The following is a 13,670-nucleotide window of genomic DNA, read 5'->3' as shown; positions in this document are numbered from 1 at the left end:
TTGGTATGACCTAACATAGTCAGGTTGATTTAGTCATATTAAACAGATACAACACTGTGAAAAAAAAAAAGTACAAACTTGAATGTTCAAGTCATTTCAACTTAAATTGCATTAAAGTGATAGTTCGCCCCAAAAAATGAAACTTTACTGTATAGCGTGCTCAATATGGATATTTTTATTACAAAACTCAATTGCTTCACTTCAGAAGGAGCACTTTTATAATGGATGGATGCACTTTTTTGAGCTTCAAATTTTGTGCTCCCATTCACTGCCATTATAAAGCTTGGAAGAGCCAGGATATTTAATAATATAACTCATAAAGTCATATACACCTAGGAATGCTTGAGGGTGAGTAAATCATGGGGTAATTTTCATTTTTGGGTGAACTATCCCTTTTAAACTGACTTTGAGTTAAATCTTGTCCAACATAAAGTTGGAAATTACTTAACTTATTTTGATGAGTTAAAGCAACGTAAGAACATGTGTTGTTATAACTTACCGATCATATACATTTTACAGTGAACTTTGGGTCAGTTCAATAAACGTAAATAACCAACACATGACACTGGTATGCGAGAGCCTTTCTAAGGCATTAAGATGCACTAAAGCTTCAGGGAGAGTTGTATGTACATGTCAAAACCACTGATGTCTTCAAAACGCTCTAGAGGAATTCACTCTGAGGTAGTTACAACAAATTGTGGTTTCGTTACTAAACGCAGTACGATGAAGCCCACCAGTTCCATCGCATTGCCCAATATCATCTGCAGTATAAACTATGACGAAACTGTATCGGGTCTCACGGACAACATAAATGGAGAGAAAGACAAAAGCCCGGCACTTCTACAACAGAGCGTTGAGCGGGCTTCACGAGCGGTCCGTGGGGCCCGGTTACAGCTGAACAAAAGAGCGGGAGCGGTGTCGGATCCCTCTCACAGGAACGGCTGAAACTTTATCCCCGCGCCGCCGGCCATGACCTCACCGTGTTGTTTTTCCCGCAAACGCTCGGCCCGCTGTGGCGCACGCAACTCGAGCCGAGCGCAAGCTACAGGACTCTGCTGCTTCAAGCAATATCTAATACCAAGCAACGTCAAGTACATACAGCAATTATGTCTGTTTACACTACCATCCGCTGAGTCACGACTAGTAATAGATGGAAGATAGTGATTTCAGCCCAAATTGTGCCAGTGGCTTGAGACAATATGACATAATGGTAAATCTGTTCAGTGAATGTAATCAATATTTTGAATTATTTATCAGTTGGAAATATCAGTGTGTCGGGTTAAATGTCTCAGTCATTTGCATTAATTAATAATTAATTCTCGTGTTCTGTTGAGATTTACTTAACCGTCCCATAAACCCCAATGATATAAGGGTTAAAATAACGGGCTGACTATGATCATGTATACACTACCATTCAAAGGTTTGGGGTCAGTAAGTTTGTATTGTTTTCTCTTATGCTCACCAAGGCTGCATTTATTTGATCAAAAATACAGTATAAATGGCAATATTGTGACATAGCTGTAAAATGTCATTTATTCCTGTGATCAAAGTTACATTTTCAGCATAATTATTCACATGATCCTTCAGAAATCATTCTAATATGATGATTTGGTGCCCAAGAAACATTACTTATTATTATTATCACAAACACTAACAGCTGTGCTGCATTTTTTCAGGATTCTTTGATAAATTCAAAGTTCAAAAGGACTGAAATATGAATCTATTAGTCACTTTTGACCAGTTTAATACATTCACGCCGAACGTTTGTAGTGTAGTGTAGACTGCAGTGGCTCCGAAAAGATAAAAATGGTCCCAAAAAGCAATATTCACACTTTGTGGATGTCAACTGTGAAACATATTAGTTTATGTGATTCTCTACACCTGCGGTTACTCTGCTAGTAGCCTACATCTGTGTGAACTTGAGAATTGACGTCATACAAACACCAGAAATCACCTTGTTCGAATTACACACACAAAAAAAAGGTTTGTTCGGAGAAAACCTGCAGCATTTCCTTGCAGGTGCCACTTGCTTTGCCATTGTGTTATTAATGAAATGACAATCAAACGTTATGAGTATTGCTTAAAGGCCCACCAAAGTACCTTGAAATTCACCCTTTGCCGGGAATTTGATTGACAGGCGATCTGACCAATCATAACGCCAAACCCGCCATTTTGTCCAACAAACAAACCAGCCAAGAGAGTTAGTAGATTAACGTCAGTGGACTTGAACTTGAGAAAATGGTGAGTATTGACGTCTTTCAGCCGTTGAGACGACATACCTTCTGATGTTCATTCATGTTTATTTCGTGGGAAGAGATGATCGGTTCACGTGCCGCTTGAACTGAGGCGCTACAGTAAACGGTCACGTCACATTAAAGAGCCACAAAACGGTATTTACTGTTGGAATTTATTCGGACAAAATGACAAAATTGAAAGCTGAGACTTTGTTTCATACTAAATTAACCAGCTCTGTCTTGCTTGTCAGTGTATTTTTGTATTTTTCACTGTGTGGTGTGAGAGCGCCATGGCTTGTCGGACGTAGCAACAGTAACTAAGGAGAGCGAGTCTTTGCGAATGGTCAATTTCCACTGAAACAGGAAGACAGGGCGGGACATATCGAGCAGCCAACCAATAGCCTTTCGTTTATTTCACAGATCGTCCAGAGCCGTTAAGCTCGGTAAAGCCGCAGTTTCCTCATAATCTCTAACCGTTTCTCCTCCATATCGCTTTAAAATGTAATTCTGTGCAGAATTCAAATGGGTCCGATACGTTTGGTGGTCTGCGCCGACTCGATCTGTGTCTCTGTGGCGGTTCGTGTGACACTAACATGAAACCAGACTTAATTCGCCCCAATGGAAAGGATACATTGTGTGAATCGTTCCATATCCCCTATATAGTGCACTATGTGTCATTCACCATGTAGAAAATAATAAATGTGTGAACAAGTGACCCATTTTAGCCACAGCTTCATCGACTTTTTGAGGGCATTCTAGAGAGCATTTGATTTGACAAAAAAATCTGATGAGAAGGTGAAGTGCTGAGTGATGTCTAAATGCAAATGTTGTCATTGTTTTGGAGCACACTAGCTTATAGGCTAACATATTCATACTAAACAGCCAAAAAACGTCAACTTGATTTCATGGGGACTGTATGCATTACCTATGTAAAATGAATGTCCATGAAGGAAATAGATTCTGTTAGTATGGCTCATTTATTCGCTCGTGTAGAGGCAAACATGCCACAGTCTTCTCAAGAAGGTCTCCTCTGAAATGAAGGGAACATACCTGCCCCTCCCCAGTAGTGAGTGTCCCTTTGGTCAGACTCGACGGTCAGTCCCGCTGCACAACTTCCATCTGCGGAATGAGAAGAAGTGGAGATGTTTGTGAGATCTTTCGCTTTCGCCGCTCGAAACCTTTACCATGGTAAGCATGGTTTCAGTCAAAATGCAATACAATACAGAAATGCCATAGTTACTGCAAAACAAAACTGTAGTGATTTAGTTATAGCCACCACTGACCGAATTAAGAACCTGAATAAAAAAACTATTAATAAAAAAATAATTATAAGTCTCACACACAGTAGTGTAAGCTGTCTCTAACAGTGCTTACCTACAGTTTTGACCATCACTGCCGAGGCCACACTATTGGTTAGTTAAACATGGCAGTTTTGAGAGAAATTGCACGCAAGCCGAACGTTTTTATGTGCATTAAAGGTGCATTTCAACACTCGAGAACTAGTTTCTCACGAGCTATTTTCAGAGAGACAATTGCTTCTTTGCGAGTCTGTTTGGGTTTCATTTCCACTTTGTTTATAAACTTATTCCTTATATGCAGTAATGCACATAATGTATATAGCCCTACAGTAATTATTATTATTATATGTATATCTAAAGACGGGGAGGGAAAGCCATGCTTGACAACAACAAAATATCAAAATAATTCATGAATAACAAAAACGCACATTGACAGATCACAATAAGTCATGCAAAGCTTTCATAAGGCATACTGGAAATGCCAAGCAAACTGACTTCCTTATAAAGCAAAACAGGACGCCGTTTATAATATGAAAGACAGCCTGTACCTTATGTGAAAGATAAAATCATGCAACAGGTCGTTATTCCCTTGTTTGAAACTCCTTCTTCTTTTTTTTGCAGAAGTCTTCACGCCTCGTTTTAATGTCCAAATTCTTCCCCTGTTGAAGCTCGTCTTAATCCTTAGTTAGTAGATCTGACATCCATTAAAAGAGCAGCGCGATGTTCGGCAGTGGTACGAGAGGGAGAAAGTGAGTTATTACAAGTATCTCGCTAAGCCCCGCCCCTGAGGCGGACGAAAATAGAAATGTGGGCGGAGTTCTCCAAAAATAGCGTGTGACGTCTCACGCCTGCATTCTCGCATTGTTTCCTTCTCTATTATTTCATTGGCTGAGAGGCTGCAGCCACATCCACACTGCACTCTAGTGCTCCTCAAACTTCTGGGACTACTCGCCATTTAAACCACGGCAGATTTCAGCAGCAGGTGCTGGTGTGTAGATGTAAATGAACAACAACAAAAGAGATTCAAATGTAAAAAATGCAAGTAAAGGTTTAATAATTCACCGGTCAAAAACAAACCCAATAAGAACCATACTTGATAACTGAGCTAATCATCATATCTGAATGATTTCTGAAGGATCATGTGACACTGAAGACTGGAGTAATGATGGTGAAAATTCAGCTTTGATCACAGGAATAAATTACATTTTACTATATGTTCACAAACATAACATATATATATATATATATATATATATATATATATATATATATATATATATATACATATGTGTATGCTGGGGAAAAGTTATTCAAAATAATACAAAATAAAAGTTTGTGTTTACATAATATATGTAAGAATTTACATTTATATGTATATATAAATACACACACATGCATGTTTATATTTAGGAAATATTTGCATGTATATACTGTATATATAATTTATCTTATATATAAATATAATTTTTTAAATAAATATATAACATATTTTTCCTAAATATATACATGCATGTGTGTGTATTTATACTGTGTATACATATAAATGTAAATGCTTACATATATTATGTAAACACAAACTTTTATTTTTGATGCGATTAATCACTAATAATTTTCCCCAGCACTATATATACACACTCACCCTAAGGAACACCTGTTCAATTTCTCAGTAATCTAATTATCTAATCAACCAATCACATGGCAGTTGCTTCAATGCATTTAGGGGTGTGGTCCTGGTCAAGACAATCTCCTGAACTCCACACTGAATGTCAGAATGGGAAAGAAAGGTGATTTAAGCAATTTTGAGCGTGGCATGGTTGTTGGTGCCAGACGGGCCGGTCTGAGTATTTCACAATCTGCTCAGTTACTGGGATTTTCACGCAAAACCATTTCTAGGGTTTACAAAGAATGGTGTGAAAAGGGAAAAACATCCAGTATGCGGCAGTCCTGTGGCCGAAAATGCCTTGTTGATGCTAGAGGTCAGAGGAGAATGGGCCGATTGATTCAAGCTGATAGAAGAGCAACTTTGACTGAAATAACCACTCATTACAACCAAGGTATGCAGCAAAGCATTTGTGAAGCCACAACACGCACAACCTTGAGGCGGATGGGCTACAACAGCAGAAGACCCCACCGGGTACCACTCATCTCCACTACAAATAGGAAAAAGAGGCTACAATTTGCACAAACTCACCAAAATTGGACAGTTGAAGACCCAATAGAGCATCTTTGGGATGTGGTGGAACGGGAGCTTCGTGCCCTGGATGTGCATCCCACAAATCTCCATCAACTGCAAGATGCTATCCTATCAATATGGGCCAACATTTCTAAAGAATGCTTTCAGCACCTTGATGAATCAATGCCACGTAGAATTAAGGCAGTTCTGAAGGCGAAAGGGGGTCAAACACAGTATTAGTGTGGTGTTCCTAATAATCCTTTAGGTGAGTGTGTGTGTGTATATATATATATATATATATATATATATATATATATATATATATATATATATATATATATAGAGAGAGAGAGAGAGAGAGAGAGAGAGAGAGTAAATACTATAGGCCTAGTTCTATAAATTATAAACATCTCCATACTATAAACAAGAGTCAATAATAATTTTGAGATAATTTTGAACTGTATATCAGTTGTTTAGTTTTTGAAAAACTCAACACATGTTTATATGTATATAATTGTCATCCGTTTTATATGGATATCCAGTGCAATTCATTCATGCGATTTGTAAATAATTGAGTGAATACATTTATTGCATTTTTTAGATGTTTCACATTTTTCATTAAAATCGTATGAAGTTTAACATAGTATCTCTGTTCATCAAACGCGCTCAATAGCAAGGAAACCTTTTGCGATCTCCTCCAGAGATAACATACACACAGTACATATATGACAGGACATCCGTGGAGTCTCTGCATATGTGTATACTTTCAATGCATGTCTTTCTTTCTTTTGCAGTAAAACAGAACCGGTCAGCATTCACGCGTCGCACACGCGCTTTGAAACCACTACCTGACCCGTTTCTCAGAAACCAGGACACACAGTGACGGTCTCCAGTGGGTTTCTGATTTCCTCTGTGAGGCCGCGCTCAGTTCTCGTCACCGGCTCACACTGGATGCATGTTTCTCAAAGCCTACGTGTGTCTGCCTAGACAGCATTTTTGGCCATTATACATACATACAGACTTTTTTGAGGCTTTTATTACGACCATGCTGCTAACATTTAAACTTTTAAGAAAGTTCAGTTTGTTAGCTACAAACACAGACTGTGCAGGTTTAATAATATGGCACTCCTGTGCTGTACGTGTAAAGGGGGTTCCAGTGAAAATAATCTCAATGCTATTTAAATACGTACTAAAATAATTTCTAGGGCAGAGGAAACAAACAGACCCCCGTGTGCACACACACATACACACTGCACACATATAATGAAACTAAAGCAGTGTTGTGCTGCACATAATGCTCCTCCAACCGGGGGATCCCAACAGTCTTACCAGAAACCCTCATCTGTGTGTGTGTGTGTGTGTTATAATTACACAGTCCTTCAGTCTGAATCATATCCGGCAGAAGCTGAAAATAACAAGACCACGATCTGACACTGAAGCAGCAAAGCAGGGGAACAGACGAAACACACACAACGTTGGGTTTCAATGTTTTACGTGGATCGTCCATAGACATTATGATAATTTATACTTGTACGAACTGTATTTTCTCTCCCCTTACACTAAACCTACCCATCACACAAAACTTTCAGCATTTTTAAATTTTCACAAAAACATCACTTAGTATGATTTATAAGCTGTTTTCCTCACGTGGAGCAAACAAGGACAGGGATTTTGGATATTGCTATCCTTGTGGGGACATTTGTCCCCATAATGTAGGGTTTACCAGGACACACACACACACAATGACACAAGCAATTGACTTTCAGCATTAACCCTCTTCCAAATAGTTTCTTTATTGGCATTGATGATTCCATGAAGAACCTTTTACATCCCACAAAAGGTTCTTTATAGTGGGAAAAGGGTTCTTACATTTTTTATGTTCTTCACACTAATGCCTGATCCTATAAGATCATTACAAATCGCACAACATCTAATAAACTTGGGTACGACGTGTGTAGACAGTACGATGATGACACCTATTGAATCGTAGTCATTCAAAAGTTATTATAGAAGAATAAAACATCCTCAGCATGTGCAAGTGGTGAACAAATGCAAAAAGATGAATCGCACTTTGGCAAATGTGGTTTTTATGTGTGCTCAAAAAAAGAGGAAACGATATATGGACACAGTCATGGCTAGGGAAAAGAGGCCAATTTTGCAAATGGAGCTTGAGGTAGGCCTAAGTCATTTGAAGTTTTAGCGTCATGTTGCGTTGATCAACACACCATTTCATGTTGCATTTTTATTAGCTAGTCAGTAGACGCAGGTCGTAGCAGCAAACACACTGTGAGATGATCCTGCTAAAATTCTCGCAGGCTATCTTCAGCCGTCTTTGAACCTCTTTGGACCACGTAGGACCATCGTTTAGGAGCCACGACCACAGAAATCACCCCGATTGGTCATCTTTTGTCTGGGACAGCCCAAAAACGTACAATGAGTACCGGGAATAAGACAAAATGGTTCTTTTAAGAACTGTTTCCTGAAAGGTTCTTTCACGGGTTCACACTTACAGATGATTAGAGTATGTGTATTTGTCGTGCTGGGCTCCGAGCTCGGAATGTGGCCCGAACCCTGTGTCTCTGGTTAGGACAGTAACCAGGCAAGTGTGAGAAACACTCGAGAAACATAGGTGAGGCGGCTACATATTTATAGGCCTCCTCTTTTGCTGATTGGGTAGATCATTTGAACATGCTCCTCCCGAACTTTGTTAATTAAACATCATTTTGGGAAGCAAAAATGTTTCTTCTATGGCATTACTACAGTTTTGGAACCTTTATTTTTAAGAGTGTATCATTGTAACGTGGCTGTAGTAAAGCACATGATGACGAAGGCGATACATATTGCCAAAAGTTTTGAGACGCCTGCCTTTACATGTACATGCACATGAACAAAGTTCATACATGAACTTTAATGACATCCCATTCTTAATCCGTAGGGTTTAATATGGAGTTGGCCCACCCTTTGCAGCTCTAACAGCTTCAACTCTTCTGGGAAGGCTTTCCACAAGGTTTAGGAGTGTGTTTATGGGAATATTTGACCATTCTTCTAGAAGCTCATTTGTGAGGTCAGGCACTGATGTTGGATGAGAAGGCCTGGCTCTCAGTCTCCGCTCTAATTCCTCCCAAAGGTGTTCAATCGGGTTGAGCTCAGGACTCTGTGCAGGACAGTCAAGTTCCTCCACACCGAACTCGCTCATCCATGTCTTTATGGACCTTGCTCTGTGCACTGGTACAGTCATGTTGGGACAGGAAGGGGCATCCCCAAACTGATCCCACTAAGTTGGGAGCATGAAATTGTCCAAAATGTCTTGGTATGCGGACGCATTAAGAGTTCCTTTCACTGGAACTAAGGGGCCAACAACCTGATCTCACAGAATTCCGTGAAATGAACACGGGTCCCTTAACTCAAAATCCGTGACAGTTTCACGGAATCGCCGCAAATTCCGTGATGGGTCCACGGAAGTGATTCCAATGCAAGTCAATGACAGTAAAAAGCAGACATGATTTTATGAATATTTATAGGCTACTTTCATATTTTGGAGCAACTAACTCCACTCCTACCCTAAACCTACCCACTCTCAACAATATAAAAACACATAACAGGCAAATACAAGTACAGTCACAGGTATTTATTGCAAAAACTGACCAAAAACAGTATAAAAGTATTAACTCATGTTGCATTCCAAGTCTTTTGAAGTCACACGATGTCTTCATGTAAAGAACAGAGTTGATCTTAATGTTTAAATCGCTAAAATGATGATCCCGCCGCTCCGTGAACACACTCATTCATATCTGATTCAAATAATACACACGCGTCTTCAGCGTGACGCATTCTGTCACGAGACACACGAGAGCCAATGGCATTTTACAATCGAAGCCAACGTAATGACGCTATTGGTCACGAGACATACGACAGCCAATGCTGTCAAAGCTGACGTAACGTTTCTCCCGGCGGCAAATTTGAAATGTATTTTTGATCTTTGGCGGATGGACTCGACGCTGCTGATCGCTTTTGGGGATTTTCTTCACACAAATTAATCGTTTGGCCTCGGAACACTTGGAATATTTGTACTTTTGGAATAAATTGTGCCTGCAGACGTATCTGCCTGTTATATCCTGTTTTTTTATAATACACATATGGTTAGGTTTAGGGAAGGGATTGGGTTACGAGTTCGAAACGTGTCTAAATACTGTAAAAAAAAATATTAAATAAATAAAATTATGCTGGCTGATTAAATCGAGAATCACACTCCATGTCATTATGGCAAAAATCATAGTTTCATGATGATAACCATGCCCAACGCGTCTGTATACTGTCATTGACTTATATAGGCATCACTTCCGTGGACCCATCACGGAATTTTCGGCGATTCCGTGAAACTGCCACGGATTTTGAGTTAAGGGACCCGTGTTCATTTCACGGAATTCTGTGAGATCAGGTTGGGGGCCAAGCCTAACCCCTGAAAAACAACCCACGTCATAATCCCCCCTCCACCAAACTTTACACTCGGCACAATGCAGTCAGGCAAGTACCGTTCTTCTGGTAACTCGTCCATCGGATTGCCAGACAGAGAAGCGTGATCGGTCACTCCAGAGAACACGTCTCCTCTGCTCTAGAGTCCTGTGGCGGCGCGCTTTACCCCACTGCATCCCAAGCTTTGCATTGCACTTGGTGATGTAAGGCTTGGATGAACTGCTCAGCTATAGAAACCCTCTCCATAAAGCTCTACACACTGTTCTTGAGCTCATCTGAAGGCCACATGAAGTTTGGAGGTCTGTAGCTATTGACTCTGCAGAAAGTTGGTGACTTCTGCGCACTGTGACCCTCAGCATGTGCTGACCCCGCTCTGTGATTTTACGTGTCCTATCACTTCATGGCTGAGTTGCTGTTGTTCCCAATTGCCTGAGCGTGTAATATTTAGTAGTGAGGAAATTTCACGAATGGACTTATTGCACAGGTGGCAACCTATCACGGCACCACGCTTGAGTTCACTGAGCTCCTGAGAGCGACCCATTCTTTCACAGATGTTTGTAGAAGCGTCTGCATGCCTAGTGCTTGATTTATACACCTGTGGCCATGGAAGTGATTGGAACACCTGAATTCAATGATTTGGAGCGGCGTCCCAATACTTTTGGCAATATAGTGTATCAACAAAAGACTGAACAAAGAAGGGAACTGAGGGCTTAAATATACAGAGTGGCCTCATTAACTGGAACAGAAACAGGTGCGTAATTAATCAGAATCTATGGAAACACAGGCAAACAGGAACAGAACAGATCTAATTCAGAACACAATGAAACAAAAATACTCCTCTTACAATTGTAGTCTATTGAATGGATTTATCTGAAAGCAGAAATGGGGAAATACTCTTAAAGGTCCCATGGCATGAAATTTTCATTTTATGAGGTATTTCAACATTAATATGAGTTCCCCTAGCCTGAATATTGTCCCCAAGTGGATAGAAATGTTGATCGGTGTAAAACCGAGTTCTGGCTGTCTTTCTCTGCCTTTGAGAAAATGACAGGCCAGACGAGCCAATCCTGAAGTCTCCTGGTTTGACGTCCAAGCAGGAACGGTTACCTCCCTTTCCTCCGCCCAGAGAATCTGGCACGCCCATGCAAACACTCGAGAGATCATTACTTGTGAACGAGTGAACGCTGGCAGTTTCTCGGTGTTTGGATGTACAAATGAAAACAGAAGTCTTTCTTCAGTTCCTTCTGATCTGTGATCATTAATTTCTTATGTGTAGCTAATTATTTATTATTCGTGCACACACTGCGGCTTCTCTCTCTCCCGACAGAACGGTGTTTTCGTGTTTTCTATCTTGTGAGTCAGTGTTTTTGTACGTCCTCGTCGCGTCTATCTGTTCTTAAATGTGCATACAGTCTTTTCTGCTCAACACCAGCAGAGTCACGTCTTTAGAGATAAACCTCACACACGCCGAAGCTCGGCCTTCAACATCCCCGACCCCCAGTACTGCATCTGGCCCACAGCGGAGGCACCAAACGCAGCGTGAGATTAAGCAGAAGGAGGGTAAGCGTGAGCATATCTGGGCTAGGCTAGCCAGCTTTCCCCACAATAAACTGGATTACATTCAATTACTGCTGTTGTGTCTTTGTTTGCGCTGTGTAAGTTACTCAATGCGCGTCACTGACGCTTATCATATGATTGGAACATATCTAGAAATAATGCTATACTCAACACTTACTAACTCGTTCATCTCGACAGCTGTAATGGTACATTGCATGTGTTACAAAGTTGGTAGAATAATGATGAAGACGGACTCGGTGTGACTGGGACTCGTGTTTATTCAGAACTCTCAGATACAAACACAATAAACTCGCGCTGACAGACAGCGCTCTCATAACTCAGTAGTTACTATAAATAACTTTGTTAGCAATCGCTCCGTCTCCGTGATGTCCGGTTCGCGAACTAATCATTCTTTTGAATCGGTTCTTTTTAGTGAACCGAACCAGTTCACCAAATCGGACTGAATCGTTCTAAACGGTTCGCGTCTCGAGTCAGCGCTGATCCATAATTTACTAAAGTTACTAACTTTCTGACATGAGTGACAGCCCCTCCGACTAGAAATAGACTAATAACCTGAAGTATATGCTGTAACTACAACAGTTCACCCTGAACTGAGACATGCTGAGAGAACTGATGAGAAGTGAACTCAGGTCCATCCGTCTCTCTGGCAGCAGCTCGTACCTCGTTAAACCACGCCCCCTCCGCTCATTTAAAATGCAAAGATGTCAGCCAATCACAACAGTGGGCTTTTTTACTGAAGTCTCACAGCAGACACGCCTCTTGAAGCAGGGCTTTCAGCCACAGGGCAAACAGCAGTATAGAAAAAATGCCTTTTATTTCTAAATTATGACATTTTATGATGTAAAAATCATACTAACAATATAAGTACACCTCAGGAAACACTATAAAATAATAGAAAAATGCCATGCCATGGGACCTTTAAAAATAAAGGTTCTTTATTGGCATTGATGGTTTCATGAAAGGTTATATCATAGTGGAAATGGTTTTTACATTTTTAAGAAAAAAGGCTCACTAAAAGGTTCTTTGGGGAACCAAAAATGGTTCTTTAATGGCATTGCAGCAAAACCCCCTTGGAACCTTTAATTAGTGTACATTACACTCAAACCATTATTCTGATAATACAATTTGTTATAAATAATTGTTGTATTAAAATATAAAAAGTCCTTAAAAGAAGGTTAAACGTCCAATTAACATTTATCTTTGCATCATGTACTATAAATGATTTAATCACACTTTTGTTTTCACATGTAGGCTATAATGGGTTCTTTCGTTAAATACCAGTTTGCAAAAGACAAAGAGAGAATGTGTTCAAGTTGTGACAGGAAGTGCTCAACCTCAGTCACACATTTCCACAATACAGACACAGGTGTGCACTAGCGCTCCTCTTTTTATGCAAAGACAAGAAATCAAAATGAGTGAATTCTGACTATCAACTCATGTTTGGAGGGGGAGTAAATGATGGACACATATACATTACCAAAGGTTTGAGCTTAGGAAGTGTTCTCTCCTGCTCACCAAGGCTGCATTTATTTGATCAAAAATACAGTAAAAACACTGATAATGTGAAATATTATTACAATTTAAAATAGCTGTTTTCTATTGGAATATATGTCAAAATTTGATCAAATCTGAAAGACTCTGATCCAGTCTTCAGTGTCACATGATCCTTCAGAAATCATTCTGATATGATGATTTGATGCCCAAAATGCATTTCTGATTATTATTGAAAACAGTTCGTATCATTCAAAAATTTTACTGACCCCAAACTTCTGAACATTGCTAATGCTCTGATTTTAACCCTGTTCAAAAAAAGACAGAGGCTGTTAGCCATTATTCACTTTTCTCAATCCTCTTGCTGACAAACACAAACTTAAACTGGTTTCACACTAATGAGATCCTCTCCAACAGGCCAAC

At 39.9% G+C, this 13,670-nt stretch overlaps 1 protein-coding gene across 6 annotated transcripts in view; it reads right to left on the bottom strand.

The window, feature by feature from the left end:
- The window catches only part of hdac7a (histone deacetylase 7a), a 118,829-nt gene that overhangs the window by 82,313 nt on the left and 22,846 nt on the right, over positions 1-13,670 (bottom strand). For 2 of the 6 annotated variants that reach the window (XM_079802922.1, XM_079802923.1), the window contains exons 1-2: positions 4,081-4,264; positions 3,285-3,353 (exon numbers count right to left, since the gene is read on the bottom strand). Coding sequence is in view for 4 of the 6 variants with exons in the window: in XM_079802919.1 (XP_079659045.1) it covers positions 3,285-3,353; positions 3,609-3,624 (85 nt within the window). In the remaining 2 variants the exon portion in view is untranslated. Of the gene's footprint in view, positions 1-3,159; positions 3,239-3,284; positions 3,354-3,608; positions 3,712-4,080; positions 4,265-13,670 lie in introns of those variants that run through there. The other 4 variants (XM_079802918.1, XM_079802920.1, XM_079802919.1 and 1 more) reach the window with 3 other exon arrangements.

The sequence above is a fragment of the Gobio gobio genome (genome assembly GCF_949357685.1).
Source record: "Gobio gobio genome assembly, chromosome: 21".
NCBI classification, from domain to species: Eukaryota; Metazoa; Chordata; class Actinopteri; order Cypriniformes; family Gobionidae; genus Gobio; species Gobio gobio.
Note: the sequence above shows the minus strand (reverse complement) of the source record. Positions and strands in the feature narration are given on the sequence as shown.